Source organism: Bos grunniens, chromosome 6 (assembly GCF_055505025.1).
Source record: "Bos grunniens cultivar Pamir isolate PY7600 chromosome 6, Bosgru_T2T1.0, whole genome shotgun sequence".
Lineage (NCBI taxonomy): Eukaryota > Metazoa > Chordata > Mammalia > Artiodactyla > Bovidae > Bos > Bos grunniens.
In genome coordinates this window covers 24,561,984-24,586,528 of record NC_141170.1, presented here as the reverse complement: position 1 = coordinate 24,586,528, position 24,545 = coordinate 24,561,984, and the positions used below count along the sequence as shown (strand labels likewise).

Sequence of the window (24,545 nt, the reverse complement as noted above, 5' to 3'; positions counted from 1 at the left end):
CATACTGAGCCCTAACATTCAAGGACCGCCAGTTGAGTAGATGAAGAAGAGATGATAATTGAGGATCTCAGTACTTGAAACCATAGGGCCCTAGGGTAGCAGGAGAACTCAAGTATCGGAGTCAACCTCGCACCCAGGGCAGAGGTTTTCTCTCACCCCTTCACAGGCATCTGCAGATGAGGAAGGGCGGTCCATTGGTGGGGGCTGTAGTTGTTGGACAGTTCTTTCTCATCAGCCCTAGAACTTCCCTCTGGGGAAGTATAGCATGGCTCCTTGCTCATTCATTCAGCCTGTTATCTTCAAAAGTTGGAAATTAGCCATCATCTCCCAGCTGGACCTCTCTGCTCCTGGCAGGACTGGAGTCAGTGGAATATAGGAGCGAAAAGAGAGGACCATCTCAGGGCTACAGTAGCAAACAGGCCTATTCAGGAGGGAGAATGGACTTCACAGGCTGTGAGGTCGCTTCCTCTTCTGTGAATGATGGTTACGGTACATCCGTGCTCCCCTCACTGCTCCCTGGTCCACTTGCCACCATCTTCACTATCTTCTTGGCATTTTCCATGGGGTCACTGACCTGAGAACTGTGCCTGTTACTCGAGACGTGGTCCCCCAGTGTGACTGCAGTAGGGCTAATACCCTCTGTGGTCTGAATGTCGTAAGATGGAGAAAAGGGCCTGCACCCACACAGCTCTGAAGGAGGACGCTGAGAACCCAAGGGGCTTGGAATGTGCAGAACCAATTTGAATGAGGCAAGATCATTCGGGGATTGGAGGATGAGGGGTTCAGTAAGAGAGGAAGGAAGATTCAAAGAGAAATGATGGAAGCCCTCTGCTCTATAGTCTGACACCACTGCATCCCTCCAGATCTTCCACATAGTCTTAATAATTCACAGCTCTCGGCAGGAGCCCTTTACTTGCGGCAGTCAGTGAAGGGGCTGATTATGCTTCTGGAATGAGAGACTTCACAGAAGGACTCGAGAACACGCAGGCCGATGGAAGTTTGAAGAAGAAAACTTCAGGAAACTCTAAGCTGACCTGTCACCCCCATGTGGAGAAACTAGCCTTGAGGCTTCATTTTGCAGCTCTACATACAGCAGTGGGTCCAGCTGACATTGAGGTTTACATGAAGGCTCTTCAGCTTAAGACTGTGTTCATTTCTTTAGTACCATGTCAACTTTTAGTAAGCTCTTAATCAACTAAGATTCTTAGATTTTTTTTTATAATACTGCTGTTTAAACAGGCCTTCTGTCTCCTCTGTTTGTACAATTGGTTGTGGAACATAAATGCAGGACTCTCCATACAGCGTAGCTTATCTCATCTGATTCAATCAGTTCAGTCGCTCAGTCATGTCCGACTCTTTGCGACCCCATGGACAGCAGCACTCCACCCGGTGTCTTTCACTATCTCCCAGAGTTTGCTCAAACTCATGTCCATTGAGTCCACTGAGTCATGTCCATTGAGTCCACTGAACTGTGAATAGAGGTTCATGACAGGAGGCAGTGATCAAGACCATCTCCAAGAAAAAGAAATGCAAAAAGGCAAAATGGTTGTCTGAGGAGGCCTTACAAATAGCTGAGAAAAGAGAAGCAAAAGGCAAATGAGAAAAGGAAAGATATATCCATTTAAACTTCATCTGATTGCTTTTAGTTTGTTGCTGTGTTTAGTTGCTCAGTGGTATCCAGCTCTTGGCGACCCCATAGACTGTAGGCTGCCAGACCCCTCTGTCCATGGGATCCTCTGGGCAAGAATACTGGAGTGGGTTTGCCATTTCCTCCTCCACGGGATCTTCCCAACCCAGGGATCAAACCTACATCTCCTGATTCGCAGGTAGGTTCTTTAGCACTGAGCCACCAGGGAATCCTAATTTACTGCTACAACTGGCTAAAGTAAATTTGAATTTTTCTTTCAGATAGTATGTGTTCAGTATAATGTGTATAATATGTATGTGGCATATTTAAATATCATTAGCATGATCTCTGTTTTCATTAAAGTCATTGATGAAAATAATCGAGTAAGAAATTGACTTCATCATAATACTCTAGTACAGACATTCATTTCCAGTTACAAAGATTTACTGACAACTTTTTGAGTATGTATTCAACTATCTTCAAATCCACCTACAACTACTAGACACCACTTCATTTTTGTATTCACAGGTGTATCTTTGAGATTTTTGTCAGACCCTTTGGCAAAATTAAGATACAATGAGTATAGAAATCCTGCCTCCCAAAATGATAAAGTTTAGCCTCATATAAGTTTCCAGCAATTATTTTCTAATTATTGTTAAGCTAGCTGCTTGAAATTCCAGTCTAGAATTTTCCTAGGACTTTTAATTACCAGTTTACATATTGTAACTGATATTTTATACCAGTGGCTTTTCTTGTAGGTGAAACAAAAGGAGTTTCTTTTTATTTTAGTGGGAGGTCATTTTACTGCATTTGATATCCTTTAGAACTACAATTCACGTGATCGCTGTCTAGAATTTTCATCTGAAACATACTGAGAAAATTTTAGAGTGAGGCAAAGATGCTAGTGCTTGAGTATATATAATTACAGTATCTGGCTTCTATCATTTATATTGCTAGTATTTACTGAACACCAATTTCCCAATGGCTCAGTGGGTAAAGAATCCACCTGCAATGCAGGAGATGCAGGAGACACGGGTTTGATCTCTGAATTGAGAAGATCCCCTGAAAGAGGAAATGGCAACCCTCTCCAGTATTCTTGCCTGAAGGATCCCATGGACAGAGGAGCCTGGCAGGCTACAGTCAGTGGAATCATAAAGAGTTGGACATGACTTAGCGCAGACATAATTATAGATAACCAGCTGGGCACTGGGGACTGGGAAAGGAACAAAGCAAATCTAGTCTTTGCATTTCACAGCTTTAAATGATAAAGATGGGAAATAATCACTAAATAGAATGTTTCTATGTATGGCAAGAATAAAATGTGTAAGAACTGTACCTGGGAGACCTGAGACCTGTTCCAGACTGGAGAGTCAGGGAAGGCCTTTGTGTGGAAGAAACTGAAGAATAAGAGTTAAAGACAAGAGACATGGAGATTACATTGGGAGGATTCAAATATGTTTATCATGATTTCTAGGTAGGAAGAATGGAGGGAATGATGGAGGAGCAATATTTGCAGAAATGATGGCTGAAATTTTTCCAGGACTGAAGAAAGATATGCGTTCATGGATGAAAGTGCCCTCTGACACTTGATAAGTCTGAACTTTAGAAAAAAATCACTTTTGGGGATTCCTGGAATAGAATGCAATGAGTCAAACCAATTAGGAGGCTATGATGGTGATCAAGTAAGAAATCATGATGGCTTGGATGTCCTGGCATGTGTGGGCATGGAGAAAAGCAAAAAGTTCTGATAATTATATAGAAGAATTCATCTAAATAAGATCCAGTGAGTGATGAATTAGGATCGAGAGACAGAGAGGTGCCAGAATAGACTCTAAGGTTTCTAGAGTAAACAACTGAGCAGGTGGAGAAATGCTAGTTGTGAAACCAGAGAGAGATGGAAGCATGACAGGTGAGAGGGTTTGGGGATCATCTGAATGCCTAATAAGTGGCTGCTAAGAATTAGAACTGGGGAAATCAGTAAGCCAGGTCACCTTAGAGTCCTTTGTATCTTAATATACGGGATTTCCCAAGCTCCAAATTAAGTCAGTACCCAATTTTAATCTTGGCATCACACAAAAATCTAAATCTACATCAAGAACTGTAGGAGCTTTGATTCCTTAAGAAGCAAAGTTCCAGTGACACTCTGGATTATTATTCCAGAGTTCTTGGAATAAGTATAAATTCTGTGGCTGAGCCATGAGACAGTTTGGATGTGGGATTTCTGTTCTTGGCTTTATAATTTATCTTCTCTGGAAAATAAACTTTCCCTTTTTGATTTTGGAAGTATAAGACTAACATTTTCTGTTACTGTGGATCACAGGGGAGGGTTCTGAGCAGTATTTAGAGAACAGGTTGGAGCGAGGCTGTTCCTTCACAGCGTCTGTCTAGGTTTGATCAATGCTTCTGTATTTGCAATTCTAATCATCTGGTCATTTTCTTTTCCTATCTGCTCAGCATGCAACATGCATTGTGGACGCTGTGATTCACAGGCCAGCTGTACCTCCTGCCGAGATCCAAGCAAGGTCCTGCTCTTTGGGGACTGTCAGCATGAGAGCTGTGCCCCGCAATACTATCTGGACTTCTCCACCAAAACGTGCAAAGGTAACACTCTTCCTGAATTGCATGACAGCTCTTTTAGTTGGCGATACCCCTTTACTGGAGAATTCCACTCCCCCAATTTGGAAAACACTGTCATCAGATATTTAGACTTTCTCTGATGATAGTGAGAAGTCATTATGTATGTATGTATATATTCATTGATTTATTTATGAAGCAAGTATTTTTGAGTACCTACCATGGCCTAGATATGGTGCCAGGTGTTAGTAACTAGAGGGCTTCCCAGGTGGCTCAGTGGTAAAGAATCCGCCTGCCAGTGCAGGAGACGCAGGAGATGAGGGTTTGATCCCTGGGTCAGGAAGATCCCCTGGAGGAGGCCATGGCAGCCCACTCCAGTATTCTTGCCTGGAGAACCCATGTGGCCTCAAAGAGTTGGAAATGACTGAGCATGGCACACATTAGTATTAATTACTAGACCAGAGGTGGCAAACTAGAAACCCTCAGGTTGTATTTGGTCCAAAACATGTTTTTCTCCCCACTAAATGTATTATAACAGTGTTTTAAAATTCTTAACTCTTTGCCTTCTAAAAAATCAGAAGACTTGACATAAAAAAGTTGAGATTTGCAGTTTCTTTTGAGAGTCAGAAGGTCTCGCAGTACTGGGTATGCATCCCTCAGAGCAGCAGCAGGTTGGAGACAAGTAGCAATTGTCTCCATTGGGGGAGCATGATCTCCTAAGATTGCCACAGTCCCTATCATTCCCTGTTCTATCATACCAGGCCTCTTTTGAAGATTTTCATTGCCTTCCTTGGCCTGGAGGCATTTGTGCTTACAACTCTAGATTGCCAGACTCTAAGCTTAATGAGGAAGGAAGGAAGTTGTGTCTAATTTGTTCATCTCGTACTTCAAAGAGTAAAGATGCAGTCCTTGTTCTCCAGGTGTTCTTAAGGAAGCAATGTCAAAAACCAAGTAGCTTTTACTTTGCTCTCCAATTTTTAGAATGATCGGAGCTTATGCTCTTCCAATGGCAGCCCTCAGCTGGGAGAAAAACAGAACTGAAGGGTGGATTTTCCTTGCTCCTGTTCAATTTCTCTTCTCCATTTCTCCATTCCATGTTCTACAATACACACTGTCCCCCTTACCCTTTCTGATTCTGCCAGAAAAGCTAGGTCTCAGAATTGGAGGTCAAACATCTGTCAGATAAACTCGGGATGCTTTAAGGTTTTACAAAATTGTGTATTTTCCATTCCAAGAAACTCTACCTAACTTTGGTGGTCTGCTGTGCTCAAGACTGCAAAACCTTTTCTAGTTTCTCTTTTCTATCTGATGGTTTTCAGTCTGTGGTGAAAAACAAGATTCCAACAAATCCTCCCTGTTGTGAAGTGATATCATAACACTGGCGGTCTTCAAGGCTCTGTTTTAGTCATTTTCCCTCAGGACTGAGTCAGTCAAATAAATGAGTGAGATTAAGTTTATGAATCTTCTTAGAAGCATGTGTACTATCTTGCACATTTACTTGCTTCTCTGGAACTTAGAAATATTGCCTCGGAGAAGAGAGAAAGGTGACTAACGAGAGGTTTCCTTAGCTTCTTAGTGAAGGGGACACAGGACAAGCCCACACTGAGTGGCGATACTGTCTCCAGGGAAACTAGTTTAGCCACAAACGTTTATTAAATCGCCAGGTAGCAGGCACTATGCTGAGATCCTTCAATTCATTATTCCATGTAATCTTCACAATTTGTTGTTGTTGTTGTTGTTCAGTCGCTAAGTCATGTCCAACTCTCTGAGACCCCTTGGGCCATAGCCTGCCAGGTTCCTCTGTTCATGGAATTTGCCAGGCAAGAATATTGAAGTGGGTTGCCATTTCCTTCTCCAATCTTCATAATAACCTTATGAAGCTGCTCTTCTTATCCATGCTTAACAGATAAAGAAACTAAGGTTCAAAAAGCTTAAGGAAGGTGTGTAAGACATGCAGATTAAAAGTGACAAAGCCTTGACTTGAATATCAGTTCAGCTCAGTCGCTCAGGACTGCAGCATGCCAGGCTTCCCTGTCTATCACCAACTCCTGGAGTTTACCCAAACTCATGTCCATCGAGTCCATGATGCCATCCAACCATCTCATCCTCTGTTGTCCCCTTCTCCTCCTGCCTTCAATCTTTCCCAACATCAGGGTCCTTTCCAGTGAGTCAGTTTTTTGCATCAGGTGGCCAAAGTATTGGAGTTCCAGCTTCAGCATCAGTCCTTCCAATGAATACTCAGGACTGATTTCCTTTAGGATGGACTGGTTGGATCTCCTTGCAGTCCAAGGGGCTCTCAAGAGTCTTCTCTAACATCACAGTTCAAAAGCATCAGTTCTTCTGTGTTCAGCTTTCTTTATAGTCCAGTTCTTACATCCATACATGACCACTGGAAACACCATAGCCTTGACTAGACAGACCTTTGTTGCCAAAGTAATGTCTCTGCTTTTTAATAAGCTGTCTAGGTTGGTCATAGCTTTTTTTTTACCAAGGGGCAAGTCTCTTTTAATTTCATGGCTGCAATCACCATCTGCAGTGATTTTGGAGCCCCAAAAAATAGTCTGTCACTGTGTCCACTGTTTCCCCATCTATTTGCCATGAAGTGATGGGAACGGATACCATGATCTTAGTTTTCTGAATATTGAGTTTTAAGCCAACTTTTTCACTCTCCTCTTTCACTTTCCTCAAGAGGCTCTTTAGTTCTTCTTCACTTTCTGCCATAAGGGTGGCATACCTGAATATCTGCATACCTGAAGTTATTGATATTTCTCCCGGCAATCTTGATTTCAGCTTGTGCTTCATCCAGCCCAGCATTTTGCATGATGTACTCTGCATATAAGTTAAATAAACAGGGTGACAATATACAGCCTTGACGTACTCCTTTTCCTATTTGGAACCAGTCTGTTGTTCCATGTCCAGTTCTAACTGTTGCTTCTTGACTTGCATACAGATTTCTCAGGAGGCTGGTCAGGTGGTCTGGTATTCCCATCTCTTTCAGAATTTTCCAAGTTTATTGTGATCCACACAGTCAAAGGCTTTGGCATAGTCAATAAAGCAGAAATAGATGTTTTTCTAGAACTCTCCTGCTTTTTTGATGATCCAGCAGATGTTGGCAATTTGATCTCTGTCTGGTTCCTCTGCCTTTTCTAAATCCAGCTTGAACATCTGGAAGTTCATGGTTCACATACTGTTGAACCCTGGCTTGGTGAATTTTGAGCATGACTTTACTAGCGTGTGAGATGAGTGCAATTGTGTGGTAGTTTGAACATTCTTTGGTTGCCTTTCTTTGCGATTGGAATGAAAACTGACCTTTTCCAGTCCTGTGGCCACTGCTGAGTTTTCCAAATTTGGGGCATATTGAGTGCAGCACTTTTGCAGTGTCATCTTTTAGGATTTGAAATAGCTCAACTGAAATTCCATCACTTCCACTAGCTTTGTTTGTAGTGGTTTCCTAAGGCCAGATTGACTTCACTTTCCAAGATGTCTGGCTCTAGGGGAGTGGTCACACCATATGGTTATCTCGGTCATGCAGATCTTTTTTTATAGTTCTTGTGTGTATTGTTACCCCTTCTTAATATCTTCTGCTTCTGTTAGGTCCATACCATTTGTGTCCTTTATTGTGCCCATCTTTGCATGAAATGTTCCCTTGGTATCTCTAATTTTCTTGAAGAGAGCTCTAATCTTCCCTTTTCTATTGTTTTCATCTATTTCTTTGCATTGATCACTGAGGAAGGCTTTCTTATCTCTCCTTGCTATTCTTTGGAATTCTGCATTCAAATGGGTAGATCTTTCCTTTTCTCCTTTGCCTTTCATGTCTTTTCTTTTCTCAGCTATTTATAAGGCCTCCTCACACAACCATTTTTCCTTTTTTTGCATTTCTTTTTCTTGGGAATGGTCTTGATCACTGCTTCATGTACAATGTCACAAACCTCAGTCCATAGTTCTTAGTCCAAAGCCTGATAGACAGGCACTCTATCAGGTATAATCCCTTGAATCTATTTGTCACTTCCACTGTGACTTGAATATAGATCTACTTGATTTCAAAACCAAGTGCTTAACTCTGCTTTCTTGTCCTGTCATCCATGCATCCATCCTTTCGAGCTAGAACTTTGCATTTTCTGACAGCATCCAAATTGCCTGGCCCAAAGCAATGGCAGCAACAACCAGAATAATCATAATCACCAAAGCCATAGCCACAGCACCACGTTTTCCTGCATCCCACGCCCTGGGCCTGACTCGGTAGTTCTGACAGTGAACCTGATGATCTGTATTTCTAACGATCCCCTTGGATCACTTGTGTGGGCGACTTGGGCTGGGATCCACCCGAACATAAGCTTCTTGAGGACAGTTTACACCCACCACTTGATAAGCTGTCTCAAGGCTGTATCCCCCAGAGATGTTTGTTTGAGTCAATGAACATGTAAAGGAATCAAGTCTGCTCTACATGAGATCTGTTTTATTTCAGGAATCCCTTTCTTTCTGTACCGTTCTTTCACATCCTTTTAACTCCAGCATCAATGCTTCTTTGCGTTGTGGTGGTCACTGCCTGATTTCTGAGAGGAAGGGAGTCACGCAGCTGGTGTTAGTAGAGTGAGCAGATACATCCTTCCTCGAGTCTCTTGACATCCTTTGAAAGTGAAACTGTTATTTCCTCAATCATGTCCAATTCTTTTCCACCCCATGGATTGTAGCCTGCTAGGCTATTCTGTCCATGGGATTCTTCAGGCAAAAATACTTGGGTCAGTTACCATTCCCTTCTCCAGGGGATCTTCCTGACCCAAGGATCAAACCCAGCTCTCCTGCTTTGAAGGCAGATTCTGTACTGTCTGAACCATGAGGAAAGCCCCTGACTTCCTTTACCTGTTGGCATTTGGAGGAGGTCCTGTTAGGTTTGTGGAAGCAAATTGGCTAATCTCTGGAGCAGACTTTGCATGAAGATGCCGTGTCTCGGGGATACAGAACTCTAGAATCCATATCGAATAAGATCCAGTTGGTCTGGCTCCTCAGTAGCCCTGCTGACAAGCAGCCTTCACACAAGTGTGGAGCAATCCTTGTACGTGCTGTGTATGTGCCGTGTCTAACATAATTAGGAAACACTCAACCTCAGAGAAGCGTGCAGGCTACTACAAGCAGAGCCTCATTAGAGCTCATGTACCTGACATCTCTTATGGTGTCCTCACTTTACCCCGTGCAGCTGCAGACAGCATCCTTGTAAATTAGTCTCTGGGACTGAGGGTGGACAGAAAGGAAGCTGATTGAAGGAACTTTCTTTCTAGAGTGTGACTGGAGTTGCAATGCGTGCAGCGGGCCTCTGAGGACAGACTGCCTCCAATGCATGGACGGCTATGTTCTCCAGGACGGCGCCTGCGTGGAGCAGTGCTCAGCGTCATTTTACCGGGACCTGGGCCTCTGCAAGAGTAAGTGTCTGCAGCCCTTCTCTGTGCTCACCCAAGCTTCCATCTCTTCTGATTGCCCCTTTTCCGAGAAGGAGTCCATGGAAAATTTTATGGCTTTTTATCCGATTTCTGGTTTCTTTCTTAAGAGCTTTACTTTGTTATAATGAAAATGTCCCCTCTTTCCTTCTCCCGTGCCCCAACTTGTGTGCTAAGTTGCTTCAGTCATGTCTGACTCTTTGCGTTCCCATGGAATGTAGCTTGCCAGGCTTCTCTGTCCACGGGATTCTCCAGGAGAGAATACTGGAGTAGGTTGCCATTTCCTCCTCTAGGGGGTCTTCCCAACCCAGGGATCTAACCAGTGTCTCTTATGTCTCCGGCATTGGCAGGGGGGGTCTTTACCACTAGCACCATCTGGGAAACCCATGCTCTAACACAACATTTGATCATTTCAAAGTCCACGTGGGAATCTTAGGGGTATATGGCCACACAAACAGGTATGTTTTGACCATTAGTTTTGGATTTCCTTTAAATTTGAACAGTGCTGTGCTCCAGATGGAGGAGTCAGTGTGCTCTGGTCATCTGAGCACATTAAAAGACAAGATTATTCCACCATCTGCCTCCCACAAGCCTCCAAATACCATATGTATCTAACTATCACCTTACTCCGGTCCAGTACCTGCTTCAGCCTTAATTTAATACCACACAATCTTCACATCCTGAAATGCCACCCAAACTGCACAGGCAGCCTTCCTGGGAGCATCCTTGGGCGATACTCTGATAACTGACCAGGCCAGCCAGGAAAGACTGACACTTCAGAGAAGCAGTGCAGAGAGCCAAGGGCTAGACAGTAATGATGATACTAGCTTGTTTTCTTCAGTTTCTAAGTCATGTCCGACTCTTTGAGACCCCATGAACTACAGCACACCAGGCTCCCTTGCCCTTCACTATCTCCTGGAGTTTGCTCAAACTCATGTCCATGGAGTCAGTGATGCCATCATCCAACCATCTCATCCTCTGTTGCTCCCTTCTCCTCCTGCCCTCAGGCTCTCCCAGCATCAGGGTCTTTTCTACTGAGTCAGCTCTTCACGTCAGATGGCCAGAGTATTGGAGCTTCAGCTTCAGCATCACTCCTTCCAATGAATATTCAGGGTTGATTTCCTTTAGGATTGACTAGTGTGATCTCCTTGCTGTACAAGGGACTCTCAAGAGTCTTTTCCAGCACAATTGGAAAGCATCAATTCTTTGGCACTCAGCCTTCTTCATGGTCCACCTCTCACATCCATACATGACTGCTAGAAAATATCTGTCAGTTTATGGTTTGCAGAGTATTTTTCGTTGTGTACTTTGGCCTTTATCCAAAGAGCTGGGTGGAGCAGCGTGTTCTTTCCATTTTACAGGAGAGAACACTAAGGCTCAGAGAGATGTAGTAACTAATGCTAAGTCACCCAGTCAGTCAGCACAGCAGTCACAGTCAGAAGCCTGGCTTCCTGACTCCAAGTCGGCTGCCTGGCCCACTAGGTTGCCTGGCTACACCACGAGGGCCAGGAGCCGCTTGGAAAGCCACACACACTCCTGTCAACTTGCCTTGTGTCTTTCAGGCTGTGAGAGCCACTGTCTCCAATGCCAAGGTCCCCGTGAGTGCACCCGCTGTGAAGAGCCGTTTCTCCTCTTGGAAGCCCAGTGTGTCCAGGAATGCGGGAAGGGTTTCTTTGCAGACCACGCTAACCACAAATGCACAGGTGAGTTGGAGACTGTGCTGCATTCTTTAAAAGTGAGGGCAGCAAGGAAGTCAGGGAGTCAGGTATGTTGATTCTCAGGTAGCCAAGGAGAATCTGCATTAGGAGCAGAATGAAAACCCAGGGAGTGTGGCCTAAAGTAATTGATGGCTTCTTGTGCACCCCTGCCAATGGCTGGCTAAATAGAATGTGGAAGTGCAAACCAATAATTCTTTTGCACAAATCAATGTTGTCCCTAAAGGTCTGCGTGGAAACGAAGCCAATATTTCATGGAATAGAAAGCTTACATTGAACTAAGGTGAGGTGTCCATTAACAGTAGGTCAGCCCTATTAACATGGGGCCAGGGTTTTCAACGTGTACACTAAATTACCCATTGACCTTGTTATTGCCACTATATGCTTGAAGAATAGAAAATTTGGAAACATTTTAGTGAGATATGTTGAACTTTTATATTAAACTGAAGTTAAACCCAAAGTCTTAGTCTCCTTGTCCATTAAGTTATTCACAAGAGCTTCCTCAGTTTGTTCTCATCATTTCTATCAAAACTTGGTACCGTGTCGTTATTGTTCAGTCCCTAAGTCGTGTCTGACTGTTTGTGACCCCATGGACTGTAGCTCACCAGGCCCCTCTGTCCATCGTGTTCTCCAGACAAGAATACTAAAGTGGCTTGCCATTTCCTTCTCCAGGGAATCTTCCCAACGCAGGTATCAAACCTGTGTCTCCTGCGTTCGCAGATGGATTCTTTACCACTGAGCCTCCTGGGAAGCCCATACTTTAAAGGATAATTGATATTTAATGGTAACGCCTTTACCCAGGCATGGCATTTTATGTTTTCCCAAATTTCCTTCATCTGCGTTATCTCATTTAACATTCACAATCACTTGGTAAAATACGGCAGACACTATGAATCCTGTTTTACAAGTGGAAAAAAAAAAAAAAGGAAGGAAATGGCAACCCACTCCAGTATTCTTGCCTGGAGAATCCTAGGGACGGCAGAGCCTGGTGGGCTGCCGTCTATGGGGTTGCACAGAGTTGGACACGACTGAAGCGACTTAGCAGCAGCAGCAAGAATTAAGAATTAACCAGCGCGACATAAAATCAGATATTAAACTCAGATTTTCTGATTCAAGACTTTTTTAACAGCTCAACTGAGGAAGCAGAACAATAAGCAGTAAACACTTGATTTATAGAAGAAATTGACTTGATTCAAAGAAATAATCTATGGTCTTTTTAAAAGCTTGCTTTCTCCATATATTTAAAATAATAATAAAAATAAGAAAAGCCATGATAGTGGTACATTTGAGTTCTTTCGTGTACCCAGTACTCTTCTGGTCACTTCTGATTATGTAGAGCACCTGTAATCCAACCAACAATCCATGCATTAAGTGCTATTATCAATACTATCTCCATTTTTAAGATGAGAAAATTATTACAGCACAGGCTGTTAAAACAACTTGCCTGAATTCAACAGCTGTTAAGTAGTAGAAAAGAGGAATGATACCCCAACAGGATTTATGCTCTTAATCCCTAGAAACTGCCTCCCTTACAAGTCAGTATGGTTAACTTTTTAAACAATCCATTTATGTCCAACATGTTCAGGTCATAATGTGTAAAGCAAAGGTGCTCCTCCCTGTTCACTGCCTTTCTGGGGTAGACCAGCTGTCTATGAAATTCTATAGGCAATGGTCAGAACTGTCTTCTGCTACAGCTGGGGGTCAGATGTGGCCGTGCTTTCACTCTTCATTTCTTTGTCACTGGTGGCCCTCGCTGAGTGCCTATGCCTTCGTCCTGCCTGATTTGATGTGTCCTGTCTTTGATAGCCTGCCCTAAGGGGTGCTTGCAGTGCAGCCGCAGAGACCGGTGTCACCTCTGTGACCAGGGCTTCTTTCTGAAGAGCGGTCTTTGTCTTTCCAACTGTGTTCCTGGCTTCTCCGCCCACTCTTCTAATGAGACATGTGCTGGTAAGTGCTTCTCCCCCAATGGTCTGGTGAAATCACCTGTAATTTCTCCATGCAGAGGCTGAGTTTGCAGATACGGTTGGCCCATGTGATGTAAAATGCAGGCTTCCCATTCTGGGAAAAACCTAGGTGCTGCTGTAAGGGACTTATTTAGAGACAATGAAAAATTGGGAGAATTCAACTTCTAAGATCTTTGGAAGGGAAAAAGAAGTAATTTGTACTTTAAAAGTCACAACTATCAGATCAGAAATTTGACATAAAACTTATTTATGTCCCTGAACTACAGCCATGTTATAGAACATTTTATTTATTTTTTATAGAACATTTTATATATATATGTTTATATCAATAGATATAATTTATTATATTTTTATCAACATGTAGAAATAATTATGGCCAGGTGCAATGATGTATTCTTTGTGCACACTGGAGATAAATGACAAATAATTAGTGCTGCTGTTGCTGCTAAGTCGCTTCAGTCGTGTCCGACTCTGTGCAACCCCACAGACGGCAGCCCACCAGGCTCCCCCATCCCTGGGATTCTCCAGGCAAGAATACTGGAGTGGGGTGCCATGGAGTGGTGCCTAATTAGGAGCCTGCCCCGTTAGGTTCACATATTGGAAGTAGATGGATTTCAAGCCACTCTGTGTGCCATTAAGTATTAGGTAACATGTTAAAGAAATGGAACTATTCTTGTCCAACACATCAGTGGACATTTTACCTTAAACAACAAAGAGAATAAAATTAAATTCAGGCTGAATTTTGGACCCCAAAATTTTTACAGGTGAATGAAGATTGGGAGTTCTGAGCATTTCTTGGCTTTTGAGTGTCCTTCATCAATAACATGAATCATGTTTTATCACCTGCAGTCAATCATATTTTTCATCACTGTATTTCTGACTTCCTATGATATTAAGACTTCCCATGGGAAAAAATATCTTTGGCTTATTTTATTGGGATCCTTCTGAAGCCCTAAGTACTTGAGAGTCAGCTTACCCCACTTGGGATGTAATACAAGTCAACTTGTGCAAATGAATTCGACTTTCATTAGAGTAATCTTACATTAGAAGTGGTTCCCCTGAAACTTGGCATTCCTAAACTGCCCTGTCTGTCCTACATGTAAAAGGAAGCACTGCCAATTAAAGCTCAGGCAAAACAACTTTCAGGAGATGGGATGAATTCCACGTCAAGGTCAGAAATCCTAACTCATCCATCATATGTTTCCTGTGGACAGAGATCATATATTTTTAAAGCAATGTGTATATATTTCACTTGAATTCTGAATGTAAGCCACTAATAATCCTACTTCACTGTAGGTTAACTGGTGCTGTTCTTGCAAATGGTATCCGGAACTTGCCTCTCCTCTTGGCCGTGGTGGGTCTGATGGTCAGATATGATAGATGTGTTAAGAGAGGATTGTGTTCTCCAATGTGGCAATCAATTAGGATTACCTGTGGAGCTTATAAAATGACCAAGGTCCCACCCCAGAACATCTTAGTTAGAATCTCTGGTGGTGGAGCCTAAGTATCAACACTGTTTTTAAAAACCTCTATGATTCTTTATTGTTATTATTGAGATATAATTCACATACCATAGAACTTACCCTTGAAAGTATATAAGAGGTTTTAGTATATCCACAAGCTACACAACCATCATCACAATCTAATTCTAGGTCATTTTAATCATCCTAAAAAGAAATCCAGTAACCATTAGTAATCTCTCTCTACTGACCCATTGCCTTAGCTCCTGCTGAACACAGAAAGCACAGCGCTTTCTGTCTCTGTGGAATTGCCTACCCTAAATAGTTGACATAAATGGAAGCATACAATATGTGGCCTTTTACATCTGGCTTCTTTCACCTGGCATAGTATTTTCAAGGTTCAGCTGTGTTAGAACATGTATCAGTACCTCATTCCTTTTTATGCTTGAATAATACTCCGCTGTATGCATATACCACACTTGGTTTATTCATTTAATTGATGCTTGATTGTTTCAGTTGTTTCCACTTTTGTTTTTTGTGAATAACACTGCTATGAAAATTGGTGTTACAGTTTGTGTATGGACATATGCTTTCAATGGGCTTCACTGATAGTTCAGTTGGTAAAGAATCTGCCTGCAATGCAGGAGGCCCTGGTTCGATTGCTGGGTTGGGAAGATCTGTTGTAGTAGGGATAGGCTACCCACTCCACTACTCTTGGGCTTCCCTTGTTGCTCAGCTGGTAAAGAATCTGCCTGCAATGCAGGAGACCTAGATTCAATCCCTGGGTTGGAAAGATCTGCTGGAGAAGGGAAAAGCCACCAGTATTCTGTCCTGGAGAATTCCATGGACTGTGTGTATAGTCCATGGGGTCCCAAAGAGTCAGGCATGACTGAGGGACTTTCACTTTCACTTTCTATGCTTTCAGTACTCTTGGGTCTATGCCTAGGAGCAGAATTACTGGATCATGTGGTAGCTCTGTGTTTAATTGCTTGAGGAATCGCCAGACTGTCTTCCCAAATGGCTTACCATTTTCCATTCCACCAGCAATATATGAGATTTCTAGTTTCTTTACACCCTCAGGGACACTTTATTGTGCTTCCTAAAATGCATGTGAGATGATGATATCTTGTGATTTTAATTCAAATTTCCCTGATGACTGATAATATTGAGCACCTTTTCATGTGCTTATTGACCTTCCGTATATCTTCTTAGGAGAAATGTCCGTTCGCTGCCTATTTTAAAATTGGTTTATTTGTCATTTATTGAGTAGCTCACTCGGTAAAGAATCTGCCTGCAGTGCAGGTGACCCGGGTTTGATCCCTGGGTTGGGAAGATCCCCTGGAGAAGGAAATGGCAACCCACTCCAGTATCCTTGCCTGGAAAATCTCATGGACAGAGGAGCTTGGTGGGCTGCAGTCCATGGGGTCCCAAAGAGTCGGGCACAACTGAGTGGCTAACACACTAAGAATTCTTTATGTATATCCTGGATACAAAGGAGATACAAATCCCTTTTCAGATATGTGATTTGCAAGTGTTTTCTCCTATTCTGTGGATTCTCTTTTCACTCTCCTGCGAATGTCCTTTGAAGCACAAATGTCTTTAGTATTAATGCCGTCTGCTGTAGCTATTTTTTCTTCTGGCACTTGTGCTTTTCATGTTATATGTAAGAAAGCATTGCCTAATTTAAGATCGCAAAGATTTTCTCCTGTATATTCTTCTAGGAGTTTTGTAGTTTAGCACTGACACCCTATGTTGTTCTCATGCACATCTAGGATGAGAACCACTGGATTAGAAGGAGGCTTATGGAATGCAGTAGTCTAGAGTTTCATCTTTGTATGAATCAGTTCTGAATCAACATTACCCTTCTGTCATGAATGACTCTTTGCAACCCCATGGGCTGTAGCCTGCCAGGCTCCTCTGTCCATGGAATTCTCCAGGCAAGAATACTGGTGTGGGTAGCCATTCCTTTCTCCTGGGGATCTTCCCAACCTAGGGATCGAATCAATGAACCCACACCTCCTGTGTCTCCTGCATTGCAGGTGGATTCTTTACCACTGAGCCACCAGGGAAGCCCCATCTTTGTGGTTCTGAATGAATATTACATATATATTTCTTTAAAAAATAATAATAATAACCTAATTAGTGACTGCACCAAGCCTGACCTTTGGATTTGTATGTTTTCCAGGCAAAATACACACCCCTAGTCTTCACGTGAATGGTTCCCTCACCCTTGCAATTGGTTCAATGAAGCCACTGGATTTTTTCCTCCTGAATGTTCAAGACCAGGGTGGCAGGGTTGAAGACCTACTGTTCCATGTGGTGAGCGCCCCCACCAATGGTCAGCTCGTGCTCTCAAGGAACGGAAAAGAGGCTCAGCTCGACAAGGCTGGCCACTTCAGTTGGAGAGACGTGAAGGAGAAAAAAGTGCGTTTTGTGCACAGCAGAGAAAAGCCCAGGTGAGCCAGGGTTCTGTTGTTTCCCTCCTGTCTCCTTCCCATCAGTTCTCTGCGCTCCCTACCCTCCGCCCCTCAGAGCTCTCCCTCCTCTTCTGGGGGAGATCGATACTCTGCACGTGGCACTTTCAGCTGCCTGTCATCATTTCGCTGTAATTGCTCAGAGAGAGTGCTTCTGTTAGAAGCATTTTCATTTTATCACATAATTGTGGGTAATTCTCCGATGTGACGGGAAAGTCCTAGTACAATTACCCAGTTTTTTTGGCCCGGGAGGAACAAAATCGCTTCTATACCCAGATGCAGCTGCTACTTCAGCATCAGGGTTCTCTGCCAGGGGCCAGGGCATGGCTAGAGGATGGGGTACATACTTTTTAAGGCATTGTATGGTTCTTAGAATTTCAGAGTTGGAAGGAAATGAAAAGTCACGGTTAACTTGTTATTATCCACTTTCTGGGACTAATTGTGGTTAATTTTAAAGTCTGATCCAGTTTTCTTCTGATGCCTAACACAATTCTGGCTGTCTTCCTCCACCCAGCTGACATATGCTTCAGGAATGCAGCTGAGTGTTAACACTTCCCGAGCAAATTGAGCCGTATAATTAGCAGAGCAAATCTACTAACTAGAAATCAGGGAATGCACCCCAAAGATTAGCCTCTTGGATTATCCTTTACCCTGCTCTGCTTCATTAGTGCAGCCTATTTCAAAGTGGACCCTGTATGTAGATAGGGAGTTGAACCTCATGAAACAGTGATAAAGGAAGCAGTGAATATTTTCTACTATCACCACTAAATTTGAGAATTTAAAAAAATGTTTAAGATCTGACAAGTGGGGAGAAAAGTGGATCACATGTTCCCTGTTGCAGTTCAGAGCCAGTGATGTTGGTAACCTCAAAAGACCAATCTTACAGATGTAAGGACAACTAGTATTTGTTCACTATGACCCCACTATTGTGTTGCACACTTGATGTGAATTATGTATATTTGTGTTCCCAGGCTACAGATAGGAAAACTGAGGCCTTGAGCATATATGTAATCTTGTCCAGGCCTCACAGCCTGTGAGTGCAGAGCTGAGGCTCCAACCTAAGGCTCTCTGATTCCACACTCCATGCCTTCAAACTCAATGATTTCTGCTTCCTTAGTAGTACTTGTGGAGAAGGCAATGGCACCCCACTCCAGTACTCTTGCCTGGAAAATCCCATGGACGGAGGAGCCTGGTAGGCTGCAGTCCGTGGGGTCGCTAAGAGTCGGACACTTTCACTTTTCACTTTCATGCATTGGAGAAGGAAATGGCAACCCGCTCCAGTGTTCTTGCCTGGAGAATCCCAGGGACGGGGGAGCCTGGTGAGCTGCCGTCTATGGGGTCGCACAGAGTCGGACACGACTGAAGCAACTTAGCAGCAGCAGCAACAGTAGTACTTGGGATAACAGGTGTGCTTCCATTCTCGGGGGGGCAAAATTTTGTTGTTATAGGAAAGTATTGTTCCAGCTGCTGCTGCTGCTGCTAAGTTGCTTTGCTCCAGAGACGGAGCTTAAGACTCTGGTGTCTGATGCTATAAAATCCCTTTGAGTTCTGTCTTCTCCATTCATTTTCCTTCAAGTATAGTTCTTCAGTGTTTGCATCACACATACACAGACACACATGCACAGCTCCATACCTGTAGTCATATGTCTCAGAATCACTTGTGAAAAGCATGTGAAGTATATAAAGATCCATAGACAACCAAAGTTAAGCCTCTCATCTGTTTAATCTCTTTAATCCCTTATCATCAATTTCTTTCCAGGGTCAGCTTTGCACCCTTAAACAGGACAAAGAGTGGCAACTATTTTACAGAGATTTCTTTCAGTATGCTTTTTACTTTTTAGTACTCATTTTAACATTGGATTTCTTATCTGAAAATTTTTTTTAAAGAAAGAATGAGAGGAATACTAAAACAAGATTAGTAGGAACTCATAGAAAAAGGAAATTATCTAAGTTTCTGGATGATACAGAAGCTAAAGGGGCTACCTGCCGCATGGGCTTATGGTTGTTTTCCTCATGAATGTGCCCACTAGGATTCTTTAGGATTGGCTTCCTTTGGGCTGGAATCCCTCTGTGAGTGTGAGATGACTTGGAAATATAGTCCTAGTGACCCTGATTAGCTGGCATTGCAGAGAGGCTGAACACAGTTATTAGAATCTAAGGGCCACCAAAATCATTTTTCCCTAGGAGGTTGCGGGTAGCCATCCTTTCCTTCTGCATTCAGCTGCTTCGTCACCTGTATCCTCTTGAAGTATAGAAGTAGGAGGGGAGAGGAATAGGATTTGAATGGAACCAAAAATGAAAGGAAGGGTGGAATGAGAGGGAAGACAAGAATTCCTTTTTTAAAAAAATCCGATTTATTGAGGTATAATTTGCACCTAATAAAATCCCTCATTTTAAACTATACTGTTCTATGCATGTTAACAAATATAGTCTTGCAGTCTTGAGAGCTCAAGCAAGATATGAAACAGTCTTGTCACCCTGGCCCCATCTTATTTTAACAAGCACTCCCCTCCCCACAGTCCCTGGCAAATACTGGTCTGTTTTTCATTCTTATTGTCTCGCCCTTTCTGAAATGTCACGTGAATGGACTCATACAGTATTTAATCTTTTGGTTCTGGCTTTTGCCATAATACTTTTGCTATCTATCCACATTCTTTCATGTTTCACTAGTCAGTTCCATGAATGCCTTTTAAAGAACCTTTAAAACAATAGTTCCTATAGCAGGCCAGAATTCAAAACTCCCATAATGTGTTAATCATACATCTTACCAGCACAAAGTGAGTTCTGAACTTGCTTTTGGCTTTGAAGATGGGTAACTCCTACCTTTCCTCTTAGTAGTCTTTGAAGCTGCTGAGACAACACTCTTTTACAGGAAATAAAAACCACAGCAAAGAGTGAGTCTTATTTTATTCTAGGAATTAGGACTCTTTGATTACAAGTAATGAGAGTCAACTTGAACTAGAGTAAGCAAAATTTTAGGACCTGTTATGACATTGCAGGTATGGCTCAAATCTCAGACACATCAGGGACCACTGGGCTTCTAGGGCAAGCCCAGGAGTTAGAATGGGAAATGGGAAGCAGGACTCAGTTCCTCCTCTCATCTCAGTTGCTTTGCTGGAAGGCTACATTCACCTCTCTCCTAGAGACCAACTTGCTCCACTTTCTCATCAACATGGTAGACTGTGGTTCTGCCTTAGCCAAATGAGGCTCTCAGGCCAGTTCCAAATTTCCAGGGAAGCTGGAGTCCATCATACTTCCCTAGTCCAGGCCACAGTGAATATGCATGTGGCTAGAGGGAGGGGAGGGCGTAGAGGCATGTAATATAAACACTGCAAAATGGTTAACGGGGTCCACTCATGTGAATTGGGCAGTGGTTGGAAAGAGAATTCACAGGGACGAGGGAGTCACTGAGAACTAGTCAAAGACTGTGAAAGATTCCTTTCCATTCTCCAGCTTGATCATTAACCTTCAATATATCACTAACCGGTCTTGGCCTAACAACTCATTTTTCCACCTTTTATATATTTTACTTATAAAAATCCCAAAAAAGAAAAAGAAACATTATTATAATGAGATAGAAGAATAGACAGTACCTTTACCTACATCTCACTATGTTAATCTTTATGAGCTCCTTTCTAGTTATGGCATGAGTAGTATATTATTGTAGTGGTTTGATCCAAATTCATATATGCACATAACCTGAAAATATTTTTAACCCTTGTCTTTCTAAAGACCGATGTAATGATTATATTGTCTCATTCTTTTCTTGGGGGCTTCTTTCAGGAAAGGTTACTTTTCTCTGAAAATTAGTGACCAGCAGTTCTTCTCTGAGCCACAGCTGATCAACATACAAGCATTTTCAACACAGGTAAGAAAACGCCATACAGGTAATAATTTCACATGCCTACTGATGGGCTTCCCATCGGTAAAGTGGTAAAGAATCTGCCTGCCAATGCAGGAGCTGCAGGTTCGATCCCTGGGTTGGAAATATCCCCTGGAGAAGGAAATGGCAACCCACTCCAGTATTCTTGCCTGGGAAATTACATGGACAGAGGAGCCTGGGGTTGCAAAAGAGTCACACACAACTTAGTGACTAAACTACAACAACAACTCATTCTCAAGTACAAGTTCAGAGTTTCTGTAGTTTCAGCAAAAATGATTGAGCTGAATTGATTGCTCCTTAGTTTCCTTTTGAAATGCCACTGGAGTAATTTTTTTAGTACTTGTGGGTCGTAACAACTACAATAATTACTACTACACATATAATGCTCTTTTTCTGTTGTTCATGTAATTCTCATGCTAGCCCTGTAAGGTATTATAAGCCCCAATTCACAGGCCAGAAAACTAAGTCCCAGGGAGGTCCAGTAACTTATCTATGGTGATGTAGTTAACAGAGAGCCAAGATCTGTGCCCAGTGGATCTGTTTACACAATCTGTGTTCTTGACTATTAAACTGTACCTTACTTTTCTATACTGAATCTGATACCAGCCCTTCACAATGATTTGAAGCTGTACCAGTTGTTAAGACTTTCGTATCCCTAGGTGGATAAGTCTGTTTTGTCTAAATATTTCTCTCTCCAGGATATGGAATTATGTTGGCCTCTTTTGTCTATCATGTAGCTGAACTGCATTTAACTCAGTTTGCAGGAGTTAGAGGACCTCGTGCTTAGTCGCTCAGTTTTGTCCAATTCTTTGTGACCACATGGACTGTAACCCTCCAGGCTCCTCTGTCTATGGGATTCTTCAGGCAAGAATACTGGAGTGGGTTGCCATGCCCTCTTCTAGGGGATCTTCTCAACAACAGGGATCAAAGCCAGGTCTCCTGCATTGCAGGTAGATTCTTTACTGTCTAAGCCACCAGGGAAGCCCAAGAATACTGGAGTGGGTAGCCTATCCTTTCTCTATGGGATCTTCCCCAACCAGGAATCAAACCAGGATCTCCTGCATTGGAGGCCAATTCTTTACCAGCTGAGCTACCAGAGAAGACCTGGGAGCTTTCTTAAGCCTTATTAAGTATCTACTTAAATGAGGGTCCAGTGTGGTTGTCAGGCTAACATAAGCCAGAGGAAATCCTGGTAGATACTATGAAGTTCAGTGCGATGGCACTTCTGGTCTCATTGCTCATCTCTGTTAAGTTGTACTTCTGTGCTCTGAGTCCCAGGGATTGGAGAATTGAAAAGCTGAAATGTGCAAAGAGAGGAGGAAGATCAGTATATTCTGACGTTGTGAACGGCGAGAGACTGGGGTATCAGCATGGGGGAACTCGAACTACCTAAATAATAGATCTCAGTAGGATCAAGGAAGGATATGAGATCATTGTTTTTAAAACTGTTATTTTTATATTTTTGGTTCAAAAGTGAAAAGACCATAGACTTGAACCAGAAGTGGCTGCCAAATGGTATTCATAGCCAATCTCAGCGATTCTTAATGGCATTCTCACTTCAGTGATGACTGAAGTTGTGGAATGATTAGAAATCGATATTAAATTAATTTGACCTCTGGGTTGGGCTAAGAGTGTGAATTTTGTTTTAATTAAACAAAAATGTGATCTCTGTAAGTATGGGTCAGAGTGCTATCAAGTCTCAGGATTTACTGACTTAGATGTTTCTCAGTATTTAAGCTTAGATGTTCTGTTCTTTTTGTTTGTGCTAATATAGTTACTCTTATTAGGTGAATAAAAGACTTGGGTAGGTTTTGGTAAGTGACTTCGTAGTCTGAGATGCTGAGTTGTCATGGTTCTCTGTTCTTTGTTTGCTTTCCCCAAACCAATTGAGTATACAGTAAAGGCATCTTTTTATTTATAACATGAGAAACTTTTATCATTTTAACTCTTTAAAATTGTAATTTTAGAAATTAATTTTAACTTATTTTTTGTTTCTTTACATTTCTGTAATATTTCAAGATGATTTTGAACCTCCTTGAAATTTTCTTATGAGTTAATTTGATCTTTTTCATTTATAGATTTTTGACATCACCTTTGACCTCTCCTCTTTCAGACTCTGAGGGGCCACTCATTCCCATGTATAAGATTGCAGCTTTTGAAATCTCACTCAGGAATCCTGAGGAGTAGCTGTCTTCTCATTTCATATTATGTGATTATTATAGAGATGCATTAGTTAGACATTACTTTAATAGATATTGAAGTTTGCAGGAGGCCAGGGAGGGTATTTTTAAAAGAAAGCCATTTGGAGTCAAGAAAGCAGTGTGTTGAAAAAGTCCTAGATGGTTCCATTTTAAATGATATAAAAAACTAAGATAATGTTTTCTTTGGCTACTTGCCTTTTTTTTTTGGTGAGTTGTTTTTTTTTTTTTTCTGTTGTGGTTCATTAAGTTTTATCTCTTGAAAGAACATTTTATCTGCTTACTGAAGTTGGTCAGGGGAAACCTGATAATCTTAAGGAAAACACATTAAAATTTGCCACGTGGATTAGCCAGGTGGTTGCCTTACACAGACCATGATCTTATCAGGCTTAATAACCTGAGTTGGGGTGGGTCCCTTCAAAATATGGATGTGACGGCTTGAAGAAAATTACTGAGAAAGACCAGAATAGCAGGAATTCACAGTAAAGTATCTTCAAGTCAGCATGCTGCAGCATAGCCTGGAGTGAAACACACAATTCCCAGCACAGATGCCAAAAGTCCATACCTCTTGCTAGTCTCCCTTTCTCTCTTTTTTTTTTACTGAAGCATAATTGATTTACAATGTGGTGCAAATCTCTGCTCACAAAAGTGATTCAATTTTACACATATAAGCTCTTTTTGAGCTTCCCAGGTGGCTAAGCAGGTAAAGACCCTGCCTGTCAATGCAGGAGACACAAGAGACACAGGTTCGATCCCTGGGTTGGGAAGATCCCCTGGAGAAGGAAATGGCAACCCACTCCAGTATTCTTGCCTGGAAAATCCCATGGACAAGAGGAGGCTGGTGGGCTACAGTCCATGGGGTTGCAAAGAATTGGACAAGATTAAGCACACATGCGTGGTCACATTCTTTTTAAAACTTTCTCTTCCATTATGGTTTTTCCTGGGAGATTGGATATAGTTCCCTGAGGTATACAGTATGACCTTGTTATTCATCCATTCTAAATGCAATAATTTGCATGTGCTAACTCCAAATTCCTAGTCCATCCCTCCCCTTCCCCCTTCTCTTGGCAACCACAAATCAGATCTCTGTGAGTCTTTCTTAGATAGGTTCATTTGTGCAGTATTTTAGATTCCACGTGTAAGTAGTATTGTATGATGTTTGTCTTTCTCTAACTTTTATGTTCACATCTTCTTTACCCATTAATTCATTTGTTAATG

General features: G+C 42.3%; 1 protein-coding gene across 2 annotated transcripts in view; it reads left to right on the top strand.

The window, feature by feature from the left end:
* The window catches only part of FRAS1 (Fraser extracellular matrix complex subunit 1), a 534,425-nt gene that overhangs the window by 346,551 nt on the left and 163,329 nt on the right, over positions 1 to 24,545 (top strand). For both annotated transcript variants that reach the window (XR_015165261.1, XM_086405184.1), the window contains exons 23-28: positions 4,082 to 4,228; positions 9,478 to 9,618; positions 11,196 to 11,336; positions 13,155 to 13,295; positions 16,958 to 17,228; positions 21,030 to 21,114. Coding sequence is in view for 1 of the 2 variants with exons in the window: in XM_086405184.1 (XP_086261310.1) it covers positions 4,082 to 4,228; positions 9,478 to 9,618; positions 11,196 to 11,336; positions 13,155 to 13,295; positions 16,958 to 17,228; positions 21,030 to 21,114 (926 nt within the window). In the remaining variant the exon portion in view is untranslated. The remainder of the gene's footprint in view (positions 1 to 4,081; positions 4,229 to 9,477; positions 9,619 to 11,195; positions 11,337 to 13,154; positions 13,296 to 16,957; positions 17,229 to 21,029; positions 21,115 to 24,545) is intronic.